We start from the raw sequence: 26,095 nt of genomic DNA, 5'->3' as shown, positions 1-26,095 counted from the left end.
TCTAAAACTTAACAAGTCTATACTGATTATCGCATATTTATTTCACTTAGGAATTTGATTATAACAAGAACTTGTGTAATCAAGGTGCATATATTTATGTCTTGTGATCTAAGAGTTAATATGTTAATATAATTTTAGATTCTCTGAAACCTAACAATTTGCTGATTATCGTAAAATTATACAATCTATAATGTGTATTGTGTAGGCCTATTTATGGATGTATCAGTATGTTTTCTATAAATTGCTGCATACGTATTTTCTTTTCTTTAATGTTCTAACACATATCAATGCAACTTTGAATATGTTTATTTCATCCTAATTTTACGTTAAACGTCGAAAATGGCCATAATATGTCAATTTTAGATCATCACAGCGTTAAATTGCGTGATTTACGCACTGCTATTATTTGTCTGCTCTCCAACAATATGGCGGCAAGCGCAGCGTTCAATTTGCCCCGGTTTCCTCGTTTCGCGCAGCCGAGACTGTAGGGGCTTGCTCCGAACCGACCTAACCTTTAACACTCTGAAGACCAGTCCCGCCATTCTTCCAAATCTGTGTACCATTTCACGCCAATAGCCCTCCCACATTCCCCCTCTCAAACGGACTGAGGTGTAAGCCCCCTATCTCGTCGGGAGGGGAGTGGGTTCCGCTGCTGGCCACTAGCTACCATAGCTTGACATATCCACGGAGGCCGGCCGAGAGAGTCAGCGGCTTCGTAGGGCCGCCGCAGGCGCGATCTGAAAACCAAGTAAGAGAACTAGAATGATGATGGTTGGAAAGAAAGTGGCGAGAATGACTGGGGTTCCATACGCCTGATAAAGTTACCTAATATTCATCCATAGGAGTGAGGGAAACCCCCCGAAAAAACCCCGGCCTTTTGGGTTCGGAAGCGAAGACGCTACCACGAGACCACAGCGGTGGACCCAGCAACGGCAGTACAGTGCACTGGAAAATGTTGAACATTTTTGTTCATGGACATTCAGCAGTGGACGTTTTCCTGACTAACATGTTTGTCCATGGACATTTTTCCTTGGATATTTTACACTGGACATTTTTGCATGTGGACATCTTTTTCCTGTGGACGTTTTGAATTGGACATTTTAACCTGGAAGCAGCTGTAAACATTCTTCAATTTATTTTACCATCGCTTTTATATGTTTCAGACCTTAAAGCCACCGTGTTATAAAAATATAGAACTAAATTGGGTAAATTTTAAGTTTCAGTAGGCGATTGATTAGCAATATTAATTTTTTTTTCACTATGAAAATTAAATATAAATGGTTATCCTAAATGTGGCGGACACCATCTCTTTCAGCGTAGTAGCATATATATATATATTATATATATATATATATATATATATATATATATATATATATATATATATATATACATACACACACACATTTTATCTCTACAGTGAACAGGCGTTTCAGAATCATGTCTCAATGAAACTTGGTGACTTGAAATAGCGTGTTCAACATAGCTGACGTGACTCAAATTGCTGCAGAGAAGCCGTTCAAGCTCACGCTACATAATTACATAGCACGGTACTGCATTGATTCTCTTGTTCGTTGAAAATTTTCAAGCATTCTTTGAATATTTGTGTAAGCATTCTCAACACGCACTTTAAATTTGACATCGTCATTTATCACAGCATCATGAAGCAAAGACAACAAAGCAACAGAAGCCCAGCAAATATAATGGCCATTAAGAATTTTATCTTAATTTATTCCATTTTTATTAAGGATGTACTGTATTGCCGATGTTTCATATGCATCAGAAAGAGATAAAAATCCAAATGTGTTTGCATAAGTAATAGTATTACATAAAGCAATGTGTCGGTAGTAGAGTCGTGCACAACCGGTTAGAAAAAAAAGGAAATGATACATTGCTACTGAGAGCCAAGCGCTGTAGACAGAAAGCAAAGTTCTTCTTTCTTGAGGGCTGTCTCAGTGTTTGATTTAACGAATTTTCGATTTGTTTCGCTCTCTTGTGGGTGGGCGGGCATATTACATTGAGCCGTCCAGGTATTACAGTTGGGTGCCGCCAAGAGCAACAGCATGCAGCGTAAAACTAATCCATTGAAAGTATTTTTTAAATAACATTCTATCGTCTTAAAATGTCTTAAGGGGACACTCAACTATATTTTGGAACTTTTTTCCTATTTGACCAATCTTTTTCAAATTTGGAGAAAAAGTTTAATATACACATGGAAAGTAACATGCAAAATCTCAGCTCATTAGATCCAATACTTTTCAAAATAAAAAAAAATCAATTTTTAATCAATAATTAATTGAAATATCACTTTTAATTATCATTTTTTATTTTTTGGCTTTGTGCATTTGACTGTGACTTCTCAATGAATAGGAGAAGAATTCTGTGTATTGATTTAGTTCTGTCACGTAAATTAGTGTAGAAATTTAATTTTTCATTTCTATGACACTTTTTCTCCAATTTTTAAGTTGAGTGTCCCCTTAATGGAATAATAATGCATCTGCTTATGAGTACTATTAAAAACATTATAATGAACAACTAATTTTTTAAAGTAATGTTCTAAGTTTAAAGTATAAATATTATTATGGAATATATATGTTCTTATTTGCTCTTTTGTTTTATAATTGATTGTAATTCTAGTTTTGCATTTGTTTTCATATTTCATTTTATACATTATGCTTATTTTCCTTCCTATTAACGATATCCATTTGTTCATTTATGTAATAGTTATGAAATTACTGAAATTAAAAGTAATAAAAGGAGACAGATGGACATTAAGACGACGTGAAGAGAAGCGAATAGAAGCATTTGAAATGTGGATATGGAGAAGACTGGAACGTGTGAAGTGGACAGACAGCTATAAGAAATGAAGCTGTGTTGGATAGGCTAGAGTGTGTGAAGAAAGAATGATGCTGAAACTGATCAGAAAGAGAAAAAGGGATTGTTTGGGTCACTGGCTGAGAAGAAACTGCCTATTGAAGGATGCACTGGAAGGAATGGTGAACGGGAGAAGAGTTCGGGGTAGAAGATATCAGGTGACAGGCGAAATTAAGATATATGAATCATATGAGGAAACATAGAGGAAGGCGGAAAATAGGAAAGACTGGAGAAAGCTGGGTTTGCAGTGAAAGACCTGCCCTTCAGCAGAACACTAAATGAATGAATGATTAATATGTCAAATCTACTGTAGACCTGTTTCAAGCAAACATATTATTTTTAAATAGACAAAGTAAATTTCCTTCAGTTGTTAAACTCAGAAAATGTCGGTGTTCGTGTATGATGAAGTGCGCTTGCAAAACATTAGGGGTAACCGCTGGAAGTTGGAACATTCGGTCCGAACCTTGACCTTATCGGATGTTATGTGATCGGCCGAATATAAACAGGTTCTAATCCTATTCCGCAGCTCTATATCCAGTAGTGTAAATATCGTTATTCAAAACCCAGGACATTGTTTAAAATAGCTGTTTAAAATAGCTGTTTAAAATAGCTGAAGTAAAAATGACAATTATTCACAAAAGAACGGCGTTTAACGTAACGATGAATGTTTCTAGTGGTTTTATTTTGATTACTGTGTCAATGTGTATTTTGAAATGTACCAAATAAAAATTACATTTAAGTTATGCATGTTTGAGTTATTATAATAATTTCTTTACAAATTATTTCCTCGAAGTATTGGTTTTGTTTCTGCATTTGCGAATATGCCCTATTGCACATTGTTATTAATGCAGTATCATATCACATTTACATGTTCTGAGAAAATGTTGAGTTATGAAGATTTCAAATGCGGGCCTATAATCTGTCTTCTTTCTGGTAGCTGTAAAATGGCACTCAGCTTTACATTTAATATTTATAAATGTAAAGACTGCGGTACTTTTCCTGAATAAAATAATATTTATCTTTATTTAAATATTGCACTTAACGTAGTTTCAGTAATTTCGAAAGTGTACTATTTATAAATAAACTCATATAACTTTATTATGAACGGTTACTCTTCAGAGTAGTGAAATAGAATATTGGAAACACTTCCCTCACATTTATTTTCATTTTACTCTTTATTTTGCTATTTTTCTTCCTGTACTTTACTACGTTTCAATAGCTGGTAATAATTTAGATATTCTTGTTCGCTACTTGCTCCAAAGGACTTTTACTAGTGTACCGAGGATATGATAAGAATAATTATTATTTATTAGTTTTCAGTGTATTTCTGTAACCAATTATTATAACCGATGATAGTAGATAACGTGAACTAACGGGGTTAATAATGAGTTACAGGAAAGCGAAGTAATTTGGGTGATCATGAATTCTAGGAACTTAAAGTACTGTAATGTACACGTGATGATAAATTACACTGACGTTATGTACGTGATGAATTACAGAAGCCGTGAAGTCATGTGCGGGATGAATTATGGAAGATATGAAGACATGTGCCTGATGATGAATTATGGAAGACGTAAAGTCATATGCGTGATGGTTAATAATTATAGAAGACGTAACGTTTTGTGAATGATGATTAATCATACAAGAAGAAGTGAAGTTTTGTGGATTATACTTAATTGGAAGATGTGAAGTTTTGTGGACGACCTTTAATTATGGAAGAAGTGAAGTTTTTGAATTATAGAAGGCGTGGAGTGATGTGCGTAATGATGAATTTTATTTATAGAAGAGGTGAAGTTGGAAGTCATCTGGGTGATGAAGAATTTATAGAAGATGTGAAGTAATGTACGTGATGACAAATTTGCAGAAGACGTGAAGTCATGTGCGTTATGATAAATTTAGAAACGACATGCAGTTTTGTGGATGATCATGAATTATAGAAGTAAAGTTTTGTGGATGATGAGCTATGTATAAAAGATGTGCAGTTTCGTGAACGATGTTAAATTAAACATTCGAGCGTATGTAAAAGACGTGAGGTTTTGTGGATGGTAATGAATTACAGAAGACGCGAATTTTTGTGGATGATGAAAGAACAAAAGACGTGAAGTTTTGTGGTTCATGAATGCTATTATAGAAGACATTAGATTTTATGAATAATAATGAATTGGAGGACGTGAAATAAAATGCATGACAAAAATTGTAGGGGTCAATAAAGAGATAAGGCATTAAAAACCTATTGAGAATGTAAAGTAGTATGAATGATAATCTGTTATTGGAAACTTGAAGAGATTTAGGCGATAATTAATTACAGGAGACAATGAAACTGTAAATTAAATATACACATACTCTATGTATGTAAGGTATATAATATTATGAAGTCATATTAGTGAAGTGAATTGTAGAGGATGGAATATTATGGGTATCAATTAATTTAAGAACGTGAAACGAAATGGGTGACAAAAATTATGGGTGATGGTAAAAGTGATACGTCCAATATTGAGTTATAGAAATTAATAATAATAATTTATTTATTTAATCTGGCAGAGCTAAGGCCAGTAGGCCTTCTCTTCCGCCCAGCCAGACTCTAATTCTAATTAAATACATTTGCTTACATAGTTATTACATTAATATCTAGATCATAAACCAACATGAAAGGAAATAATGAAAATTGGATAAATAATGTTAGTGTGACAATAATAAACATTGGTAAGAAATAGTTATAATAATAATAATAATAATAATAATAATAATAATAATAATAATAATAATAATAATAATAATAATAAGATAATTTAGATATTTATCTGTGATATATATAACAATTAAACATTGAGAAACTTGAAACAGCTATTATTGTTAACAAGAATTGTTAGAAAAATATCTCGTTAGCCTATTCTTAAATTGGTTTGATGTCTGACAGTCCCTGACATTACTCGGTAGGGAATTCCAAAGTCGAGGAACAGCCACAGTGAAAGAAGATGAATATGAGGATGTTCGGTGAGAGGGAATGGATAATATTGAGGAGTGTTGTGATCGTGTGTCTAGGTTATGATGAGTGGATAAATTTTGAAAACGAGACGCTAGATAGACAGGAGAGGAGAAATGCAATATGTGAAAGAGAAGGGAAAGACAGTGGATTTTCCTACGATCTTCTAGACGGAGCCAGGACAACATTTCGAGGGATGGTGTTACGTGATCAGCCCGGCGAATATTGCAGACGAAACGGACGCACATATTATGAACACGTTGTAGTCTCTGCGCCGAAGTAACGCTTAGGTCAGTAAACAGAATATCACAGTAATCGAAGTGGGGCATCACGAGTGTTTGCACTAACATTTTTTTCATGGAAAAGGGTAGAAAATTCTTCAATCGTCTAAACGAGTGGATTAATGAGAATACTTTTTTGCAGGTTTCTGCAACTTGAATGTTCCAATTTAAACTTTTATCCATATAAATACCTAGATTCTTTACTGATTCACTGAACGGAATTTCGGTGCCGTGTATTTTAATCGGGGCCAAATTTGGTATGGTAATAGTGCTTAGCAAACGTGAATGGCCCACAATGATTGACTGTGATTTTTCTAGATTTAGTTTAAGTCGGAATTTCCGTGTCCATGTCCAGATTGAGTCCATATCGTCAATAATTTTAGTTATTGCATCATTTAGTGTGGTGATAATGGATACAGGCAATGGCAATTATCGAATGCTGGCTAGGATAATTTGCCTCGTTCTTCTACTGAACATCGCACGTTATCGACTCGCAAACTACAAGCCATTGTAATCGATGAGAATAACGCCTGTGAATACCATGCACATCACTTTGTGCATACAGCCGTGAAATGGAGATGACGTTCAGCTAAAATTAACACAGCTCTGAAACATGAGCTTCTTGCTTAAGCGTGTTTACATGGCTTAATTAATTCCAAACGAAAAGTTTTCGCTGAGCAGGAAAATATGAGGTTCAAAATTAGCAGACCTAGCCGTAGTTCAGACAAATGACAGCTTTTCAGTGCCGGGGATTGTGGTTCAATCTCGAACAGATTACATAAGATTTACAGTGTAACCTACTAGAGAAAGCTTTGCTAGTACTTGTGATTCCGTCTTAATTACAATATTGACATAACTTATCAGTTCACCGTTAGAGTAGTCTCTCTAATTCAAAATGTACGTTAAGTAAACTCTAATTGCCATATATACAGTGAAATTTGAGACTGAAAAAAGCAACAGTTTTTAAGTAGGACTACAAGAGTGTAGCTATCGCGAGTGGTGAATATATTGGTTAAAGTACAGTCATACACGAAGCCTTGTAGACGTGTCTTACATAAGAAAAGTCAACATGCAAGCCGGTGATTATCTTGGGCATAATATGCCGTAGTTAGAGAAATATCTACGACCAAAATTAACATACCTTTATGTAAGAATTCAGTAATGGTAACTTTTCTTCTAGTAGAGAAGCAATTATATGTAAGATATTTAATGCATAGATTAAGAGTAATACTAGATATTATACGGTACAACTTATTCAATTAATGTCATCACGTTTTGAACTTTGTTTACAGCTACTGTTTCATCCCTCTCGCACTGTTATGCTAGTAAGTTAAATACAACAGACACACAGACATTCCTAAGAGCAGTGCCGTGCCGCTGAAACACCTCTGAAATGTTGGCACACATCGCAAATCAGTCCTAATTGTGTAAATACTACTCTAGCATGAACACCACTGAAAACCGGAATACAAAATACAGGCGAGTTAACCCTCACGTGCAGAGTAGGACTGAAGTTGAAATACGCAGTTTTCCTTGTCAGTAAAACCGAGAAAGGAGATGACAATATATGTTTATTTTTTATTTTATTGGGTTATTTTACGACGCTGTATCAACATCTAGGCTATTTAGTGTCTGAATGAAATGAAGGTGATAATGCCGGTGAAATGAGTCCGGGGTCCAGCATCGAAAGTTACCCAGCATTTGCTCGTATTGAGTTGAGGGAAAACCCCGGAAAAAAACTCAACCAGGTAACTTGCCCCGACCAGGATTCGAACCCGGGCCACCTGGTTTCGCGGCCAGATGCGCTGACCGTTACTTCACAGGTGTGGACCAATCCAATGTACATAGGGCCTATATCAATATAGGGAAAACATAAAATTCTTAGAAGCAAACAGTGAGGAAGACATGTTTTCAAATCAATCAATTATTCCATGTGTTCTACCCAAAGGTAGGTCTTTGACTGCAAACTCAATATTCTCCAATCTTTCCTATTTTCAGCCTTCATTTTTGTCTCCGCATATGATTAATGTATCTTAATATCAGTGCTGTAGTTCGAAACAAATTTTAGGGGGTACTGTTGAAATCTCCTTGGTGAGACTAGTAGTGGCGTAGCGTCAATGTAAGCTAAAAAGCTCAGCTTCCCCAGTTAATAATAATTTCATAATAAACCTGCAATCTATGGACAACATTATTTATTAATTTTAATAGAATTTATATTTACGCGTTAAATATTGTGATGCGGCAGCTCAGGATGATTTGTAATGCAGCAGTAAACAAGAAGCCTGCACACACCAGCTTCCAAGCAGACTGGTTTCTTCTGTGTAACCCACCCCGCAGATTTTCCATCCCTTTCTAACTACACTACCCTGGTAGCAAGGCTCGCAGGAAGCTAGCTTTGACATTTAAAATAAGTAGTTTCCGAGTTATCCCTTTTCGTCAGTTGTGTTCAGTTGAAGTGTTAGTGTGCACTGTGGCTGATATAATAAATAAGTGAAATAACAGTTCCTGATACCAATTTACTTGAATTTTTTAAGACAATTCTATTATCAAGATTGACTTACGAACAAAAGTGTGATCTAAAAAAGAAATGACCGACTCCCTTGCTGTCAATGAAGGACACAACCAAAAGACAGACGCATACTGACGTACTGTAATAAACAGACATCGGATTCTAGGGCAAATGCCTATTTTGTTTCTTTAGGAGAAAAGTAAAAATAATTATTGATATTTGTGTTTCATGGAAATTGAAAGGTATTCAAAGAGTTTTATAGTGCCCTCAAATGCCCTAAAACGGTTATTAGAGCCTAATTTGTTAATATTCGCCTAAAAATGCCTAACTCACTGTAAAGTTTCGCATTTTACTCTTACTTTTTATAATTTATACATGCATTCACTGCGAAATTTAAGGCATTTAAAAAGTGGAAAGTTTGCTTCACACCGGCCATGAAACCATTGATAAAGGAAACAAAATGTTTTGAATCTCACGACACTCGCAATAGATTTCACCGAATTTAACATGTTTGTAGGCATAAATGCCGACAAAGAACCAACCTTAGTTTTGAAGCAGGCAACAATCACAACATGTGCTGCTACCGATTCAGAGATATACTATACTATAAAAATGACTGTTTTCGATCTGAAACCGATTAGCTGTACTGCCCTTCAGAGTGTCATAAAATCACAATTTTTGGAGAAAGAGTGTTTTTGAAATATTTATGAAAACTCGTAAAACTGCGAATTAGTAGGGTAAACCGTTACAAAATATTTAAAAGAATGGCCCTCCTAGTGTTAACACTACCAGGAAATGCAACAATAAGTGGAACTTTGTATTTTTGTCCAATTGAATCTCAATAACAACGGTTCATTTGAATGCTCGTTAACAGTTGCTCTTTCCCTCACCTTATTTGTGTTGAGAAGTTTTGAGCGGTAGGACGTTTTCCTGTGAAGTTTAACGCGATAATGCCGAAAAATATAAGTGCAAAATCTACATTGATCCGGCAATGGCTAACAGAATATTCAGAATTCACTGATGATGGAAAAATAATATTCTGCAAGATTTGTAGCAAACAGGTATGTAACAATAGTTGAAATATATAAATTCTATTAATTTTAATGAGTAGGCCTATAATATTTATACATTGACTGAGCTATCCTGAGGTATAATTCTTTTTAAGACCACTACACTTTAACCTTTTAAATTCCGATAGTTAAAAGTATTTGCAGGTCATTAAAATTTTGATTGTTCGAACCCACTAACTTTGTGATAGAAACACGGCAATACAACAATTAGGATTTTATTTTAATTCAGTTTACTTTACATTTTTATATTTCGCAAGAAAAGAAGTGCCACCTAAAGCAGCATGTGCAAGGAGCAGCTCATAAGGCTAAAGCTCAGCAGAAAAATCAACTGCAACAAACTTTACTAACACAGCCTATTTCATCCAATCTCAGCAGCAATTTCTATGCTGATTTAACCAGAGCGTTTGTTGCTGCTAACATTCCCTGGAATGCAATTGAAAATCCGGTTTTAAGACAGTTTTTACAAAAATACTGCAAACAAAATATCCCATCTGAGTCGACCCTAAGAAAAAATTACTTAGACAGAATATACAATGAAACTTTAGCTTCCATTCGGGAGGATATAGATGATTCATACATATGGGTCTCTGTGGATGAAACCTCAGATCCTATGAATAGGTATATAGCAAATATGGTAGTAGGAAAACTTAGTCCTGATGGACCTTCGATTCCACACCTCGTATGTGTTAAGGAACTTTCGAAAGTGAATAGCCAAGCCATTGCTTATTTTGTAAATAAAGGCCTACAGTCTTTATACTCAGGTAATATAGACGATTCTAAAGTTCTGTTGTTTTGTACTGATGCTGCCTCATACATGGTTGCTGCAGCTCCACTTCTTAAAACATTTTATCCTAACCTCACGCATGTAACCTGTCTAGCACATGGCCTTCACAGGGTTTCTGAAACAATCCGGAATGAATTTCCTCTTGTCAATTCGTTTATTTCTAACACAAAAAAAAAAATGTTTTTGTAAAGCCCCATCCAGGATTTCAATATTCAGAGAGAACTTTCCAGATATCCCATTCCCACCTCAGCCGGTTGTTACACGATGGGGAACCTGGATTCAGTCAGTGGTGTATTATTCTAAGTATTTTAAAGAAGTGGTCACAGTTATTGATAAATTACCTGAAACTGATAGTGCAGCGTGTGTGAAAGCAGTGAAAGATTGTCTGAATGACTCACGAGTGAAAAACGATATTGCCTACATAACATCAAACTTTTCTTTCATACCTGCAAGCATTGAACAATTAGATCGTGAAAAACAATCTCTTTGTAGCCAAATAGCAATAGTAAAGGAAGCTCAAGTGAACATACATTCTGCTTTGGGCGAAACTGGGAAAAAATTAAAAATAAGTGGGACAAGGTATTAAATAAGAATGTAGGATTTTCATTGTTGGAAAAAGTATCAAGAGTGATATCGGGGGAAAGTGTAAATGTTCCAGTAAGTATTGATGTTTCTATTGTACCTAATTTAAAATTTGCGCCTCTCACATCAGTTTCGGTTGAAAGAAGTTTTTCTGCTTTCAAAATGATTCTCAGTGACAAAAGGCAAAGGTTAACTGTGGAGAATTTAGAAAAAATTCTGGTGGTGTACTGTGCAGATAATTATAATAAAGTCTGAGCATGGAACTGAATTTCAATAACTTAAAATGAGTAATCTTGATATCAATAATCATTATTTCATTAGTTTCAATATATTAAATTTGTGCAGGTCTGTTTATAAATATAATATAGTATTCTTTTTTAATGTTTAAACATACTTTTTTGTGCGTATTTTAGTGTATAACTAAAAATTTCAGTGAAAGAAATAAGTATGATACCTTGATGTGCCTAAAATGCCTATTTTCATTAAAATAGAGCCTAATTTTACAAATTTTGAGCTTATTTTAGGCGCCTAAAACTAAAATTTTTAGTGCCTAAAAATCCGATGTCTAATAATAAATAACTAAAATGCTCTCTCAATTAATATCACTCAATAAAAGAATTGTATTCCAATGGATACCATCCCATTGTGGAATCCTGGGAAACGAGAATGCGGATGCTTTAGCAAAGAAGGGCAGCACTGCTACTTACAGACCTGTTACTAAATCTACATATTACTCTGTGAAAAGATTTATTAATTCTACATACTTAGACTTCATCAAACAAAATTTGATAATACAATCCCAAGGGAAAAAATGGAACTCTCTGCATCAAAATCCACAGTTAATTCCCGATTTACCACGAAAATCGTCTGTAGCTGCATTTAGATTGGCAACAGGCCATGATTGTTTGGCCAAACACCTGCATAGAATTGGAATATATCAGTCCCCTAACTGCCCATTGTGCAACTCAAACCAAGAAATGGATTCGGAACACCTCAAAATCTGTGCTTCAGTGGCTGACCATGATAATATCTTTAAAAAATATTGGAGTGCAAGAGGTTAAATGACTTTATTGTCAAACGCCTGACATTAGAAAACAACAACAAACAACAACTTACATACTGTATCTATTGACCGTTAATATTGTGATTCCTCTGTGACAGGGAGTTAGCTAGTGTTATACTATACGTGTCTATTTGATGTGTAAACCGTGAAATCATATTTTACTACGTAGGCCTACCATTTGAGGTCATGCCTTATTGGTGTTACTTACGAGGTTCCAACCAATCTTCGACTGCTGACTTGACATTGACTGCTATTTATTTTATGACTATATTTTTGTAATACGTTTTCTCATATTGCATGAAAGTCAACTTGAATTAGCTTACCCTGCTCAAAATTTCATGCTACGCCACTGGAGACTAGACTCTGTATGGACTCGTACTGCACTTCTTTTCCAAGGACACTTCTTCGTCATGCAGTCTCCTCTGCAGACTCCAGATCTCAGCCACAATAGGGCAAGAAATTAAACGCTGACACTGTGGCCCAACACATTTTAGGAACAAAAACCTAGGAATTATTTTAATAGAAGAATACTCCTTTTCTTATTACAGATATCGTTCATTACAGTAATGCTCGTTCATATTCTTTAGTTGAAATTGGAATATAATCTATAATATCAGCCGTTCAGAGCAAAAGTGGTGTAAGTCAAAATTGGGTAATAAGTTTAAAGTAAAAATTCTGTAAAATACAGAGCAAGGTAGAAATTAATATGGCCTTCTTGCTATCCACTGACTATTAATAGTGTAAATACTCGTAAATTGAATATTAATTGCTACTTTGCGCTGTATTTTACAGAATGTCTACTTTAACCCTCATTACCCATTTTTGACTTGCACCACTTCTACTCTGAACGGCTCGTATGTATCTGAACTCACGATTCATGAACGCACGAAAAGTAACAATATTTCTATCTCTAGCATTACGTTTGAGCGAGTTTTAAAATTAGTGAATCAGTGCAGCAGAATTCTTGAGGCAGCACATCATAAACGTAGTGTTATGCGAAGGCATCTACGCAAGTTTTGAATATAGCGATTCAATGCAGCAGATTTCTTGAGCCGCCAAATTAACAAATCACAACGACTCCTGAAGAGCCAGACCATGCTTTTCGATAAAACAACGAATGGACAAGGTTATGAGATGCCAGCCGCTACTTTTATGCCATACATTTTTTTTTTTTTTCCCCCGGCCCAACTACAGTACTGCTTACTGTCATCTACCGTCTCATATCTTCTTCTGCCCCGAACTCTTCTTCCGTTCACCATTCCTTCCAGTGCATCTTTCAGTAGGCAGTTTCTTCTCAGCCAATTGCTTTTCCTCTTCCTAATCAGTTTCAGCATCATTCTTTCTTCACCTATTCTTTCCAACACAGCTTCATTTCTTATTCTGTCTGTCCACTTCACACGTTCCATTCTTCTCCATATCCACAATTCAAGTGCTTCTAGCCGCTTCTCTTCACTTCGTCGTAATGTCCATGTTTCTGCCCATATAATGCCACGGGATTCTAAATGAAGTGCTCAGAGTCTTTTAATAAATCCTGTGAAAAACCTGACGTTCGTAAGTTCATAACAGTTGAGGGTGTTGCCATGGTGCTGCAGTAGAGAATAACGATTGCTTCTCGCTCGTCGATATGGGTCACGACACGGTATCAACCCCCCCCCCCCCCGCGCCTCCACGCTCAATTCCTGGTTAGTACTGTAACTTACGCGTCAGTTGAAAGAGATAAAGCTCCGGTTTCATATCTCTATTAGTACATCCGTTTCCAATATTAAGTTATACTGACGTCAGGAATATAGAGTATTTAATATTAATAACTCTGAAGGACCGGTAGATAGACAGGAGATAAAGGTACTACTCAGCCAATAAATGAGTACCCACAGGAGAAGTTTAACATAAAGGATTTGTTTTTCATCAGTAACTTGAGTACGCTTCATATCTTTACACAGAACAACGTATGGGTACGGTTATCTGTCATCAAATGCATAGCTTTACTATGCTGCCTATAGTGTGGATGAAACTAGTAATAGATCATGAGGAGAGATTTTAAAAATCTAAATATGTTTGTTCTCTAACATTCACCATTTTATAGGAAATCGCTATGTTTCTATGAAACATTTGGCAACATCACGGCTGCTGCAATAACTCTAAGCAAGCGCGGTCTGCATTCCTTACCTTTCCCTCCCCCTGTGCTGTACTCAGTCGGTAACACTCGACGTCCGCTGCGTTGCAAGATTTATTTAAATGATTTTCATTGTCACTCAGTTTAAATTCAAGGCTAAACGGTTTATTTGCAAAAAAAAAAAAAAAGTTCAAGAAATTGACTCTTCAGATTATGTTTACCTATCTGCTTGTATAGAAGTCAATCATTTCTCTTGGGCCATTACCTCAGTAGAGCGCTGCAAACATTGGACAAAGACTATTTTTTTCCTACTTAACGGTGCTTCATTGTAATAAAAGTTTTGTGATATTTAACATGTAGGATCACCTCTTAAATTTTGGTTCAGAGGTTACCATTCACTCTGTATATTTACGTAGAAGGAGTTGTTGACGAGTGGCACGCGGAACAAGAACAAGAGGACTGCAGGGAAAGGGAGAGGAATACAAGGAGGACAAGGGAATACAAGGAGAACAAGGAAATTCAGAGAGAACGGGGACTACGAGAACGAGGATTACAAGGAGAAGGAGAGTACAGGGAGAACGGGGAGCATACAAGGAGAATGGAGTAAAAATACAAAGAGAAGAGGGCAAATACGAGGATAAAGAGAGGGAGTACAAGAAGAGCGGGAGAAGTGCAAGGACAATGAGGGGAGTACAATGACATTGAGGGGTGTACAAGGACAATGACGGGAGTATGAAGACAATGAGTGGGAATACAAGGACAGTGAGGGGAGTACAAAGACAATAAAAGGGAGTACAAGGACGATGAGGAGAAGTACAAGGACAATGAGGGAGTACAAGGAGAACGGGAGAGTACAAGGAGTACGAGGAGCATACAAGAAGAATGGAGGAGTACAAGTACAAAGAGAAGAGGGCAAATACAAGGACAAAGAGAGGAAGTACAAGAAGAGCGGGGGGAGTACAAAGACAATGAGTGGGAATACAAGGACAATGAGGGGAGTACAAAGACAATAAAGGAGTGTGTACAAGGACGATGAGGGAGTACAAGGAGAACGAGAGAGTACAAGGAGAGCAGGAGAGTACAAAGAGAACGGGGAGTACAAGGAGAACAGAGAGAATACAAGTGCAATAAGGGGGAGTACAAGGACGATGAGGGAAGTGGGCGTGACGATAAGTAAGGCTGGAGTCGAGCAGTTGTCAAAACTTGATTTCCATAAATCAGTTAAACTGAAGTGGAAAAACCTAGTGTTTCGTCAAATACGTGCTAGTAACTTAACCTAAAATACAGAACTTATGTACGCTAAATTTAAAACACTTGAGCTATTCCTAGAAGGAAAGCTTAAAAGAATAACCTAACTGAGCAGAATTGTCATGTAGGCCTACTGTATGTACAAGAGTTCCAGCAAATAGCCTATACTGAAGGAAATGTTAATTTTCTTAAGTGTTTTTAATGCGTCCTACAAGACTGCCTATAAAATTAACGAGTATGATTCAGATGATTTTGTGAAATTGTTTTCCCAGTCTCTACACGTTGCAAAACGATTTATTATACCATAAGATGTAGAATGAAAGTAGGCCCTAACTGTAGTAAACAATCTTTACCTCTAAGCTTGTAACTTGAGTGAAACATGACACAACACGCTTTTATTTTCCTTAAGTGAAAACCAGTATACTTTATATCCAATAATTTTGATTACTATTAATTCTGTTAAATATCTTAGCTATTTCTCCAGAAAAGCTACACTAAGAAAAGCACAATTTTTTTTTAACTGATTTCTGTGAGATGTATATAGTGATAAAGACTTGGTATGTATATAGTGGTTAACGCGTGGTTTAGTTTGCACAACAAATACCGTAGTTTCCCCTAACTATGGTCCACATTTGTCACATTTTTCTTTGTATATTCAGTACTATTCATCCAGATTAAGTGAAATTTTGGCTTCGGACTCTTGTGAGTTTATATTAAATAAATATTTACATATGTGTTTGAAATTATTTAATTACAAGTGTTAATAAAAATAATAAGCATTGGTACATAGTTGTATTCTGAGTTGCCCAACTATAGTCCACTCATATATTCATGCTTGAAAGCATGAATGGACTATAGCTGGAGCTGTAATTATTCGTAAATCAATACATTGAGTTTCTAATTTAAGGGTAGAAACATAATCCAGCACAGAAATATTAAAAATAAATTAAAAGTACATGCATTCTTTTTATTAGTACACATTACATAAACACTCAATAAACAAGTGAAATCTGAAAGTCATTTTTCTGCAATAATGAACAACTACACTCACCGGCAAAAAAAAAAAAAAAAAAAAAAAACAGGGCCACCTAAAGTTTCTCAATTTTTTATGAGGTGAGAATCAGAAAATCCTTTATGAAAAATGAAGAAAACATTGCTTCCCAGAAAAAAAACTTATTCATTATCATTTGCGCTATTATTTTCAACGCCAAACAATGGATGTAATTAAAAGGTGTAAAAACTTACAAATTATATCAATTCTCTTCCAAATGTTCAACTGATTTTGTGGCCACCCAGATGTTGGTATTAGCGCGTATTGCCTCCCCGTGACTGTATGACTGTTACCATTCGCCGATTCAACCCTTCGATCAGATTCTGGATGTCAGTCTGGTCGATTCTATTCCATTCTTTACTTAGAACATTTCGGAGCTGCTGTAAGATGCTGTGAGGAGTTAGGCGACTTCTAACTTGCTTCCCTAGCATTCCCCATACATGTTCGATAGGGTTTATATCAGGACTTCTTGCTGGCCATGCCATCCTATTCAATACAACGTCGTGAAGGAACTCATCCACGATTCTTGTAGCATGAGGGCGTGCATTGTGATGCATTAACAGGAACGTTTCACCAATAAGTGGGGCATATGGTACCATATGTTAAATTAGACCTTCGATGGAGCAGTCAAAGCACCTCCATTAATGAAAACAAGTTCTTTGTGAGCTTCATACGAAATGCCACCCCATACCATTACTGATCCACCTTGGAAACTGACACGTGAACTGAAGGAACATGAAGAAAAACGTTCTCCTTCTCTTCTCCACACTCTTTCATGTCCATCTGTAAGCTAAATCTCAATTCATCTTTGAAGAGCACTCGTCGCCACTCCCCCAGGTTCCAATTAGCATGATTGTAAGCAAAACATAATCGTTCAACATGATGTTGCTGGAGCAATTCTGGGCCTTTAACTGATCTTCTGGAATCAGCCCACATTCATCCAGACGCCCTCTTACAGTTCTCTCACTCACGTTAACTTGTCTTATTTTCTGGAAGGCTCTTCTGGTCTCAATAGCTGTGGAATGGCGATTTCTTAATGTGTTTAGGACAATAAAATGGTCGTCACGAGCCGAAGTTACTCGTTTTCTCCCTGAACCGGGTCTTGGAATAACCTCCTGTCTCTCTAAAGCGATGGTACACTCGTTGTACGGTCGATCGAGGAACTGCAGCCACATAACGCTGACTATTCCCACCTTCTATGAATGCAACCACTTTTACTGAATCGGTAGGACTTAGTGACATTTGTATACAATGAAGTACTCCAATACTGCCTCAAAGCTTACCAGTCTGTAGACATCTTCAGCTTAGCTCGAAATGAGTCCGAGAAGTTTACACACAATATTACAAGAAGAACGAATCTTCTTTTCAGATCATTGTTGGCTATTACGTATTCAGTATTACAGTGTTACGTATCACAAAATAAATTAATAAGTAAATGAACCTCAGCACACCTACAATTATTTAAAAAATCCTACAATTTTAAAAAATTTTCAGGAAAATGTAGTTAGCCCGGTTTTTTTGCAGGTGAGTGTATATCAAAGAACAAAAGTACGGTATCAGAATAAACTAACACATTCTTAGCAAAATATTATGCAAATAAATTCACTGATAATGTTTATTTATCGTAATGAGAACTACATTAATTAGGCTTATTTCGATCCTTTGAATCTCCACTTCTCTTGTAATTCTGAAATTGAATCATAATCTGTATCCAATTCGATTTCATCGCTCTCATAGTCACTCACAGGGACGGTTGTTTTCCTTCTACCCCGAAGTTTTTGTTTTACCGGACCATCATTCGTGCTCGTACTATTGATGCTGGAACAGCCTGTTTCTTTATTTACTTAACTATAATGTTAAATGGTGTTTTAGAATATACTGAGATACCGTATTTGCAGAAGTAAATAATCACATTGATCACATTTTATTGAAACAAATATTTCAAAATGAAATACAACTATGGTCCACGAAAAATTGTAGTACATAGTTGAGGACTGACTTCTAGCCTTGAGGTTAAACATTTTTCACGCAGAGTCCTTAACCTCTGCCAGTCTAATTATTACGTGAAAGTAAGCACTATATAGCCAGGTTTAATTGTACAAAGAATCATATATCTATAACGTACCAGTTCTACAGAGGAGAGCTTAATAAAACACATAATCACAAACTGAATGATTTCGTGTCTTCACACATTCAATAGAACGATGCACACTGACCTTGTTAAGCATCCATATCATTGCCACGTGTAATGGTAGATAGAAGCATCCATGGGGAACATAATTCCATCACAGTGGCGCCTTAAATGGCAAACACCTAACTCTTGGGGGACTAAATAGTACATAATGCGTTTTGGACCATAGTTGGGTGCCTGGACCATAGTTATGGGAAATTACGGTACTTTGAATATAAAAATCGCTTTATCTGCATATTCTAATACTCGGTAAATCTTTATAACAGCGCTACTAAAGCAAGGCGAATAGCAAGGATTCCCACCAAAGACACAACGGGAGAGCATGGCAGAGAGGGGGTTTGGGTGGGTTAGTGACACTCCTATACAATTGTGAGTAATTATATGCAAGGCATACCAAAAGTCTAAACTAACCTATCATTGATTCGACCTTATGAAAACTCGCCTTTTCTGTGATCAGTATGGAAACGCATGGAAATGAGATATGCAGCCCTTCCTCGCCGCCTACTCATTCCACCTCAACGGAGCAATCCCGCGTTCCCGCACCTCTCTGCCGGAGCCCACATTCACAGGAAATTTACATCTCTATTTCTGTGTCAAATTGTTGTTGACACTCAATTTTTCTTTTGTTTACGATACGTATGACTCGACTAGAAGCCAAGTACGTAAATACAGTTCCTTATTTTTCAAAGGGAACCTGTAAGAAAAGAAAAATACTGTACACTCTGTAGGGTATGCAGGGCTTTGTTACACATTTACGCATGAAAAAAAAAATGCTGCTAATTAACAAAACTATAGACTTAACTTCATAAAATTTATCTGAAATATATATATTTTGTCCTTTTTTTTCTTCTGCTATTTGCAGTTATATGCAACACACACAGGAAGCATATTCTTTTTTTTTTTTTTTCCGTAGCTCCTATTTCCATATACACAACGTTGTAAGCAGACGAAATTATACAAACGAGTACGCTTATTTTATTACTACCGAATTTCGCCCAGCACCGTTACGAGCGCTGTACAAGCCAACTTGGCCACTCTATAATGTCTCTTCTAATCAACGAGCACAACATACAGGTGGACTCCCATCAAGACTCTCTCCAAATTTTAATTTCTTATCTGTACAATAATTTTGGTTCCTTTAGCATCTTGTTGGCATGTCTCTCATTTAAGAAAGAGTAAATTTAATGGAAATAGGCCTATAAGCAGAGCTGCAAGACTTTATCAGTCAAAATACACTGTGTCCCGCTTAGAGGGATTGAGAAATAAATGCTCACCATTTAAAATCTGATGAAGATATCGTTGTGATTTACATCTGACAAGATGCAGAAACTGTCCAATGCACCAATGGTTTAAAAAAATGTTACATGTTAATGCGCATGTGCACTAACGTTCATCGTGGAAACAAGCCTGGCGTCACTCAGTAGAACATTCCGTCATTGGACCATTCTTCTTCATCGAGGCGACAATCAAAGGGAATGTGTATCTGGACATGTGCAGAACTTTTGTTGTTGATAAACTCCCCCCAGGATCGGTTTTTCAGCAACATGGGGCTCCACCCCTTTACTATGGAGCAGTGCGTGGCTTCTTGAATGCAAACTTTCCCAATAGGTTGATGGGAAGAGGAGAACCTTTGCCTGGCCATCTAGGTCAACCGACTTGACGCCCATTGACCTTCCTCTGGGGCTTTGTGACAAGTGTTGTGTACCAACGTGATACAGTTGACACTTTGAAAAAATTGAGACAACGCCTTATAAATGCAGCTGCGCTAATAACTTCACAAATGTTATGGAACACTTGGCAGAAGGTTGAGTACTTATTAGATGTCTTCAGGGTAGCTCGAGGCGCACACATCGAGTTGCACTGACCATTCTCCGAAACTCGGAGAGTTTTTACATCAAGGTATACAAAAAGTTATGTTATAAAACCATTATTTATACTTTAAATTAGCACTTAGGCCTATTTCTTGAGCCCTCTAAGCAGGACATGGTGTATAATTTATAACGAAAACTACCTCATATAATGTTCGATAATTCACAAGAGTTTGCAGGAACAAAGAGTCTGCAACCAAACTTCAGAAAGATGATCTTGAGTTCGATGCTAGCTGACTACACTTAGCCCTACTACACATATCAAGGCTTGTAATTAGTAATCTCAAATCCAAGGACACTCAGATTCATTATCACATGTATGGGACACTAAGTGATCAGCATTAAAACTTTGTCAGACAAATGCCTAAATGTTAATGCCTACTTAAAAAAATCTCGCGATGTACCTACGGGGTAAAATACGGGTTTGTACTTTCGATCAAATAAAAAAAAGGCTTATAATTGCCAAAGGGAATGTTTCGGGTTATGGGTACCATATTAAAATGTCTCGTGTTGATTACTCTATCATCCTTAAAAGTTTGTAACTGAAACGCCCTGCATAGGGAATTAGACATGTAGAATATTTTTAAAAGTTATCCTAGTCAATAATTGCACCCATCCTTCTGTATGGTTGCAAAACATAGGTATGAACAAGGAAAACATTAAAATACAAAGTGCAGAAATAAGTTTGAGAGGAAAAATTAATTTAGGCTCCACACACATCTCTTTCACATCTGCTGGTCTAAAACATAACATTAATTTTGGCCCTCGGTTGTATAATTCTTTAGCTAAATTACACCCAGAACTTCTAACATGTAATCCACTAACATATAACAAGAAAATTAGAAACGTGTTAATGTCTTCAATTTGATTAAATACATTTATAGCCTATGTGTATGAATTAATTAACCTATATTATATTTGTATTCTATAATTTTGGAATATATATTTTCCTATAAATTGTCCTACTTTATTCACGTACGATATTATTCTTCTCTATGTTAATATTATGTTAGTATATAATTTCATTGCAGCTGTAATTTTAATTTTAGTTCCTATTTTATTTTATTTTGTATATTCTCTTATAGGCCTATTGATAATATATCTGAACTGCGACCGAATACAAGCGCTGCTCATTTGGTCTTCAAATTTTGTTAATATTACTGTATCTTCTTTTTTCTATTGATTTTATTATTTTATTTCTATTTCTATTGTTGTAATTATATTCTGTATATTTAAATTTAAATAGGATAAATAAATAATAAACACGACTGAATCGTATTGTAAATGGAGGTATAAGAAGAGAATTACATATTATTACATTAACAATAAAATACTGTATAAGAATATCGCAGCAAATGTTTGGAACATGTGCAAAATAAAGGATAAAAGATTACTAAAAGTAGCAAATCTATATAGATCAATAGGAACAAAATATGTATGAAGGCCAAAAAATAAATGGAGAAGTGTTACCGGTACGTGAAGATTTTGTGTGAAGTAGAAAAAGACGATATACCTATTTAATTAAATGCAGAAATAATACTTACTTACAAATGGCTTTTAAGGAACCCGAAGGTTCATTGCCGCCCTCACATAAGCCCGCCAGCGGTCCCTATCCTGTGCAAGACTAATCCAGTCTCTATCATCATACCCCACCTCCCTCAAATCCATTTTAATATTATCCTCCCATCTACGTCTCGGCCTCCCTAAAGGTCTTTTTCCATCAGGTCTCCCAACTAACACTCTATATGCATTTCTGGATTCGCCCATACGTGCTACATGCCCTGCCCATCTCAAACGTCTGTATTTAATGTTCCTAATTATGTCTGGTGAAGAATACAATGCGTGCAGTTCTGTGTTGTGTAACTTTCTCCATTCTCCTGTAACTTCATCCCGCTTAGCCCCAAATATTTTCCTAAGCACCTTTTTCTCAAACACCCTTAACCTATGTTCCTACAGTGAGTCTCGGAATAGGACTGATTCTCTGGCAGAAATAATAATAATAATAATAATAATAATAATAATAATAATAATGATGATGATGATGATGATGATGATGATGATGATAATGATAATGATAATGATAATAATAATAAATCGAATTTTGCCTATTGTTTCTCCATTTTAGTTTTCCTCTCATGTATAAAAGATAATTTGTAGTGGTACGCCTAAAGTGACAGTTTTCTTATTGACTAGTGTTAGATATACAAGTATGTGGTACTACAGTAGGATTTCATTTTATACGAGCATAACATGGCCATTAGGGTGTAAGACATACGTAATTGTGACAAATCAACAGCTAAAGTACAGATTTGTCCTTCCTACAAAAATAATTTGTATTTTAGCCCATTTAATACCTAAGCATGTAAGAGTTTTGGTTCAACGTGGACACGTACAAGTAGTAAATTTCTTGGTAATAATTAAATTGAATAACTAAATTCTTGTTAATAATAAACGGTGTCATGCGAGTGGTACACATTTCCTCATGGTTTAGTTTACTTAGTAATTTAAATCTGATATTTTACTTAAAGTTATATTAAATTAAGTCTAATTTAATCTTGAATGATTTAAACAAAATTCGGTCTCTTGTTAGCTTTAGGTTTTTATCCAGTATATTGAAATGTCTTAATTTATTTGTAGAAACAGTATAGGTACTGTAAATTGTGTGTATGTGGAAAGTTTTGTTTGTATAGAATTTGTAATAATAACAGTAATTACAACTACTGTATGTATAAATGGTAGTATGAGGAATTGGATCAAATTTCTCTCCTTTTTCTCCAAAAGAAATTGACCATGCCAACATTTTTGGGCATCCTCGGCCTTCTTCGATTAAAAACTTAGCAGCTTTTCACTTTTCGTTCTTTTAAAGTTGTCCAATGTGAAAATATTTGTTTCTCACCATAAAGTGCAAAGAAAATTGCAAACTGAACTTTATATCTAATTTGCAAAGTTTTGCAATGATTGCTTACAAATACTGAGCAATATTATTGAATTTATTTACCTATCATAATTATTCAGTAATTATTACTACTTATGTAACTTATTATTAATTTGTATGACATAATTTTATTTAATTTTTCAATTGTTTTATTTTAAATAATACAATAACGTTCTACTATGACATTATGAAAGTGATACAGCTTTCTTATACATTTTTTCATCACTTGATTTATTCGGTGACAAAAATATGTTTTCTTCGTAACATACTTATCTTTCCAAACTAATTTAATGACCAAATTTCTACGTGAAACATTCACATTTCTCCTGAAAAGAATATATAATACATCTTTAAAAGATATACTTACTTTTTAATGACTGATTTCACACTCTGCAAATTATTATAGCGATGAAATAAAGAAATATTTTATTTGAAAAGTTTTCCTACTTTCACTACCTATACAAGTTTTTCTTTCAAAACGAAATATTAAAAATAATGCTGGAACAGAATTTTCATTATAAATTGTGAAGTAAGAAGTTGCTAAGTTTGTTGGAATAAGACCAGATCTTCTTTGTTTTTCTCGTGCTATTTTTGACGGTCAAGCGTCTCTTATTTATGAAAAGTGGTCTTTGCTGTTATTCACATAATTATGAATATTTTTCAGATATTCTGCTATTGTTTATTATTTTCTTACAACTTAATTTCCTATCTTATCCATTATTTTACACTTTTACACGAGAACAACTAAATATTGCAAACTTCAACTTGCAGATAGTTAGCATGAAACCATCCAGGCTTTCCAAAAATTATGCTACACTTGAAACCAGAAGGAGAAAGACAACCGGAATTTCATAGATAAAGAGGAAAAATTATTCCTTTTGCAATAGAAACAGGCGTTAAGACATCCTTGGTTTTCATAATGGTGGTGGTGCTACTACTCTTACTAATCACATTCCTGTCATTGAAATAGTTTTTATTTGGTTTTAATAAAAGGCAGTTTTCTCAATCTTAATGCAAATTCATTACTTTATAAAAATTATGGCATATTCTAATACACAGATCCAGGGTCGTATTTATGGGAGCAAGGGAACTATGTGCCTCTCTTAAGCAAAAATTCTGAAAAACGTATTATATGTCTTTCACGTGTTAAATTTTATGTTACCTTGTTAACATGTTTCGGCCTGCTATTGGCCATCATCACAATACGTTTTCCAAAGTGATATAGTGTTAAAAGTTGTGTAATCAAGATGTATAAAAATTCTGAAATAAAAAAACACAAGGCGTTACAGTTCTTTTTATATATTTCCAATGGATTTCAGTCAACGAATGACGAATGTAATGATAACATCGGAAAAAAAGCAGTTATTTGATTCATAACAAAGATAAAGACGATAGTAACTATGCCCCTATTACGATCATATTTAGATACATCACTGCACAGATGTTATAAATAGGAAATGCATTTGTACTCACCTGTCAGCAAGACTTCCCCAGAATGGTGCTGACAGAAATTCAACAAACGGCCTGGATCCTATTAGCAAACCACACTGTCCTGGGTTCATTCCCATCTGCTTGAAGTAAACTCCCATCAACGGAAACAAAGATCCGAAGGCCGAATAGAAGAAGAAATAGAAAGTCTTGACGGTAAGCAATTCCTGATCTACGGATCCACATAGAAACTCGATGATATCCGAACGACCGCGTATTTTGTGGGTAGATTCCTTGGGCTGAGGATATTTCTCGGGATCTACTTCACCCAGCGCCTCTGGATCCACCATGGGACGGATTCCCGGACCTGTCATAGGTATCTGCGGTGGCTGTTGGTGTCCCATCCCACCAGCATAGCCGTCTTCTTCACTAACCATCCTGTCCATCCCAACCATTGTTACCAGCAGCTGAAGCCACCAGCAACTGTAGGCCGTCCGCTGCCTTCTGGTCCACTAGGATGCGAATCAATAGAATGGTGGCACGAGCGTATATTCCCCGCCGTTCGGAATGGGACCGGTCTTCTGTAGATCAATACCGCGGCCATGTCGTGGTTCCGATGCCTCTGTACGCCCACGCCGAGGATCGCGCTGCTCAGTACACTCTACGCAGTGCTCGGACCTAATGACCCGAGCGGGAGTCTCCCTGCAAAGACTCTTAGCTATGTCAAATATTTTTTCCATCACGGACAATATGGCACTTGGGATTTTCTACAAAAACTGCTACGAAATTAAGATGCGGTTAAGACAGGCCGTTAGCTTACAGGCTAGTGCACAGACTTCCAACGCCGAAGGCCTGAGTTAAAATTCTGGCAAGTTCAAAATTAAATTGTTGGTAGGCTATACATATTGTGTTTGGGAATGTTTTATCGCTGACCCTTAATTACTCGGACGGCTAGCACTTCTCTTTTCCACGTCGGAAACATAGGTTCAAAACTAGGCGTGACCAAGTGGAGTTTGTGGTGCATCAAAATGGTGTTGGAACAGATTTTCTCGAGATACGTCTTTTTCCCCTAGGTTTGCACGACACCGAACAACATGAGATGTCAGATTGACAGT

General features: G+C 35.9%; 1 protein-coding gene across 3 annotated transcripts in view; it reads right to left on the bottom strand.

The window, feature by feature from the left end:
- jef (major facilitator superfamily domain-containing protein 6 jef) overlaps positions 1–25,534 on the bottom strand; it is a 113,865-nt gene extending 88,331 nt beyond the window's left edge. For 2 of the 3 annotated variants that reach the window (XM_069830850.1, XM_069830848.1), the window contains exon 1: positions 25,026–25,533. In XM_069830850.1, coding sequence (XP_069686951.1) covers positions 25,026–25,435 — 410 coding nt within the window. In that variant the 5' untranslated portion in view covers positions 25,436–25,533. Of the gene's footprint in view, positions 1–25,025 lie in introns of all 3 variants that reach the window. The other variant, XM_069830849.1, reaches the window with a different exon arrangement.
- Between the last annotated feature and the right edge of the window lie 561 nt (positions 25,535–26,095).

The sequence above is a fragment of the Periplaneta americana genome, chromosome 7 (assembly GCF_040183065.1).
Source record: "Periplaneta americana isolate PAMFEO1 chromosome 7, P.americana_PAMFEO1_priV1, whole genome shotgun sequence".
NCBI lineage: Eukaryota > Metazoa > Arthropoda > Insecta > Blattodea > Blattidae > Periplaneta > Periplaneta americana.
This window is presented reverse-complemented; position numbering and strand designations above follow the sequence as displayed.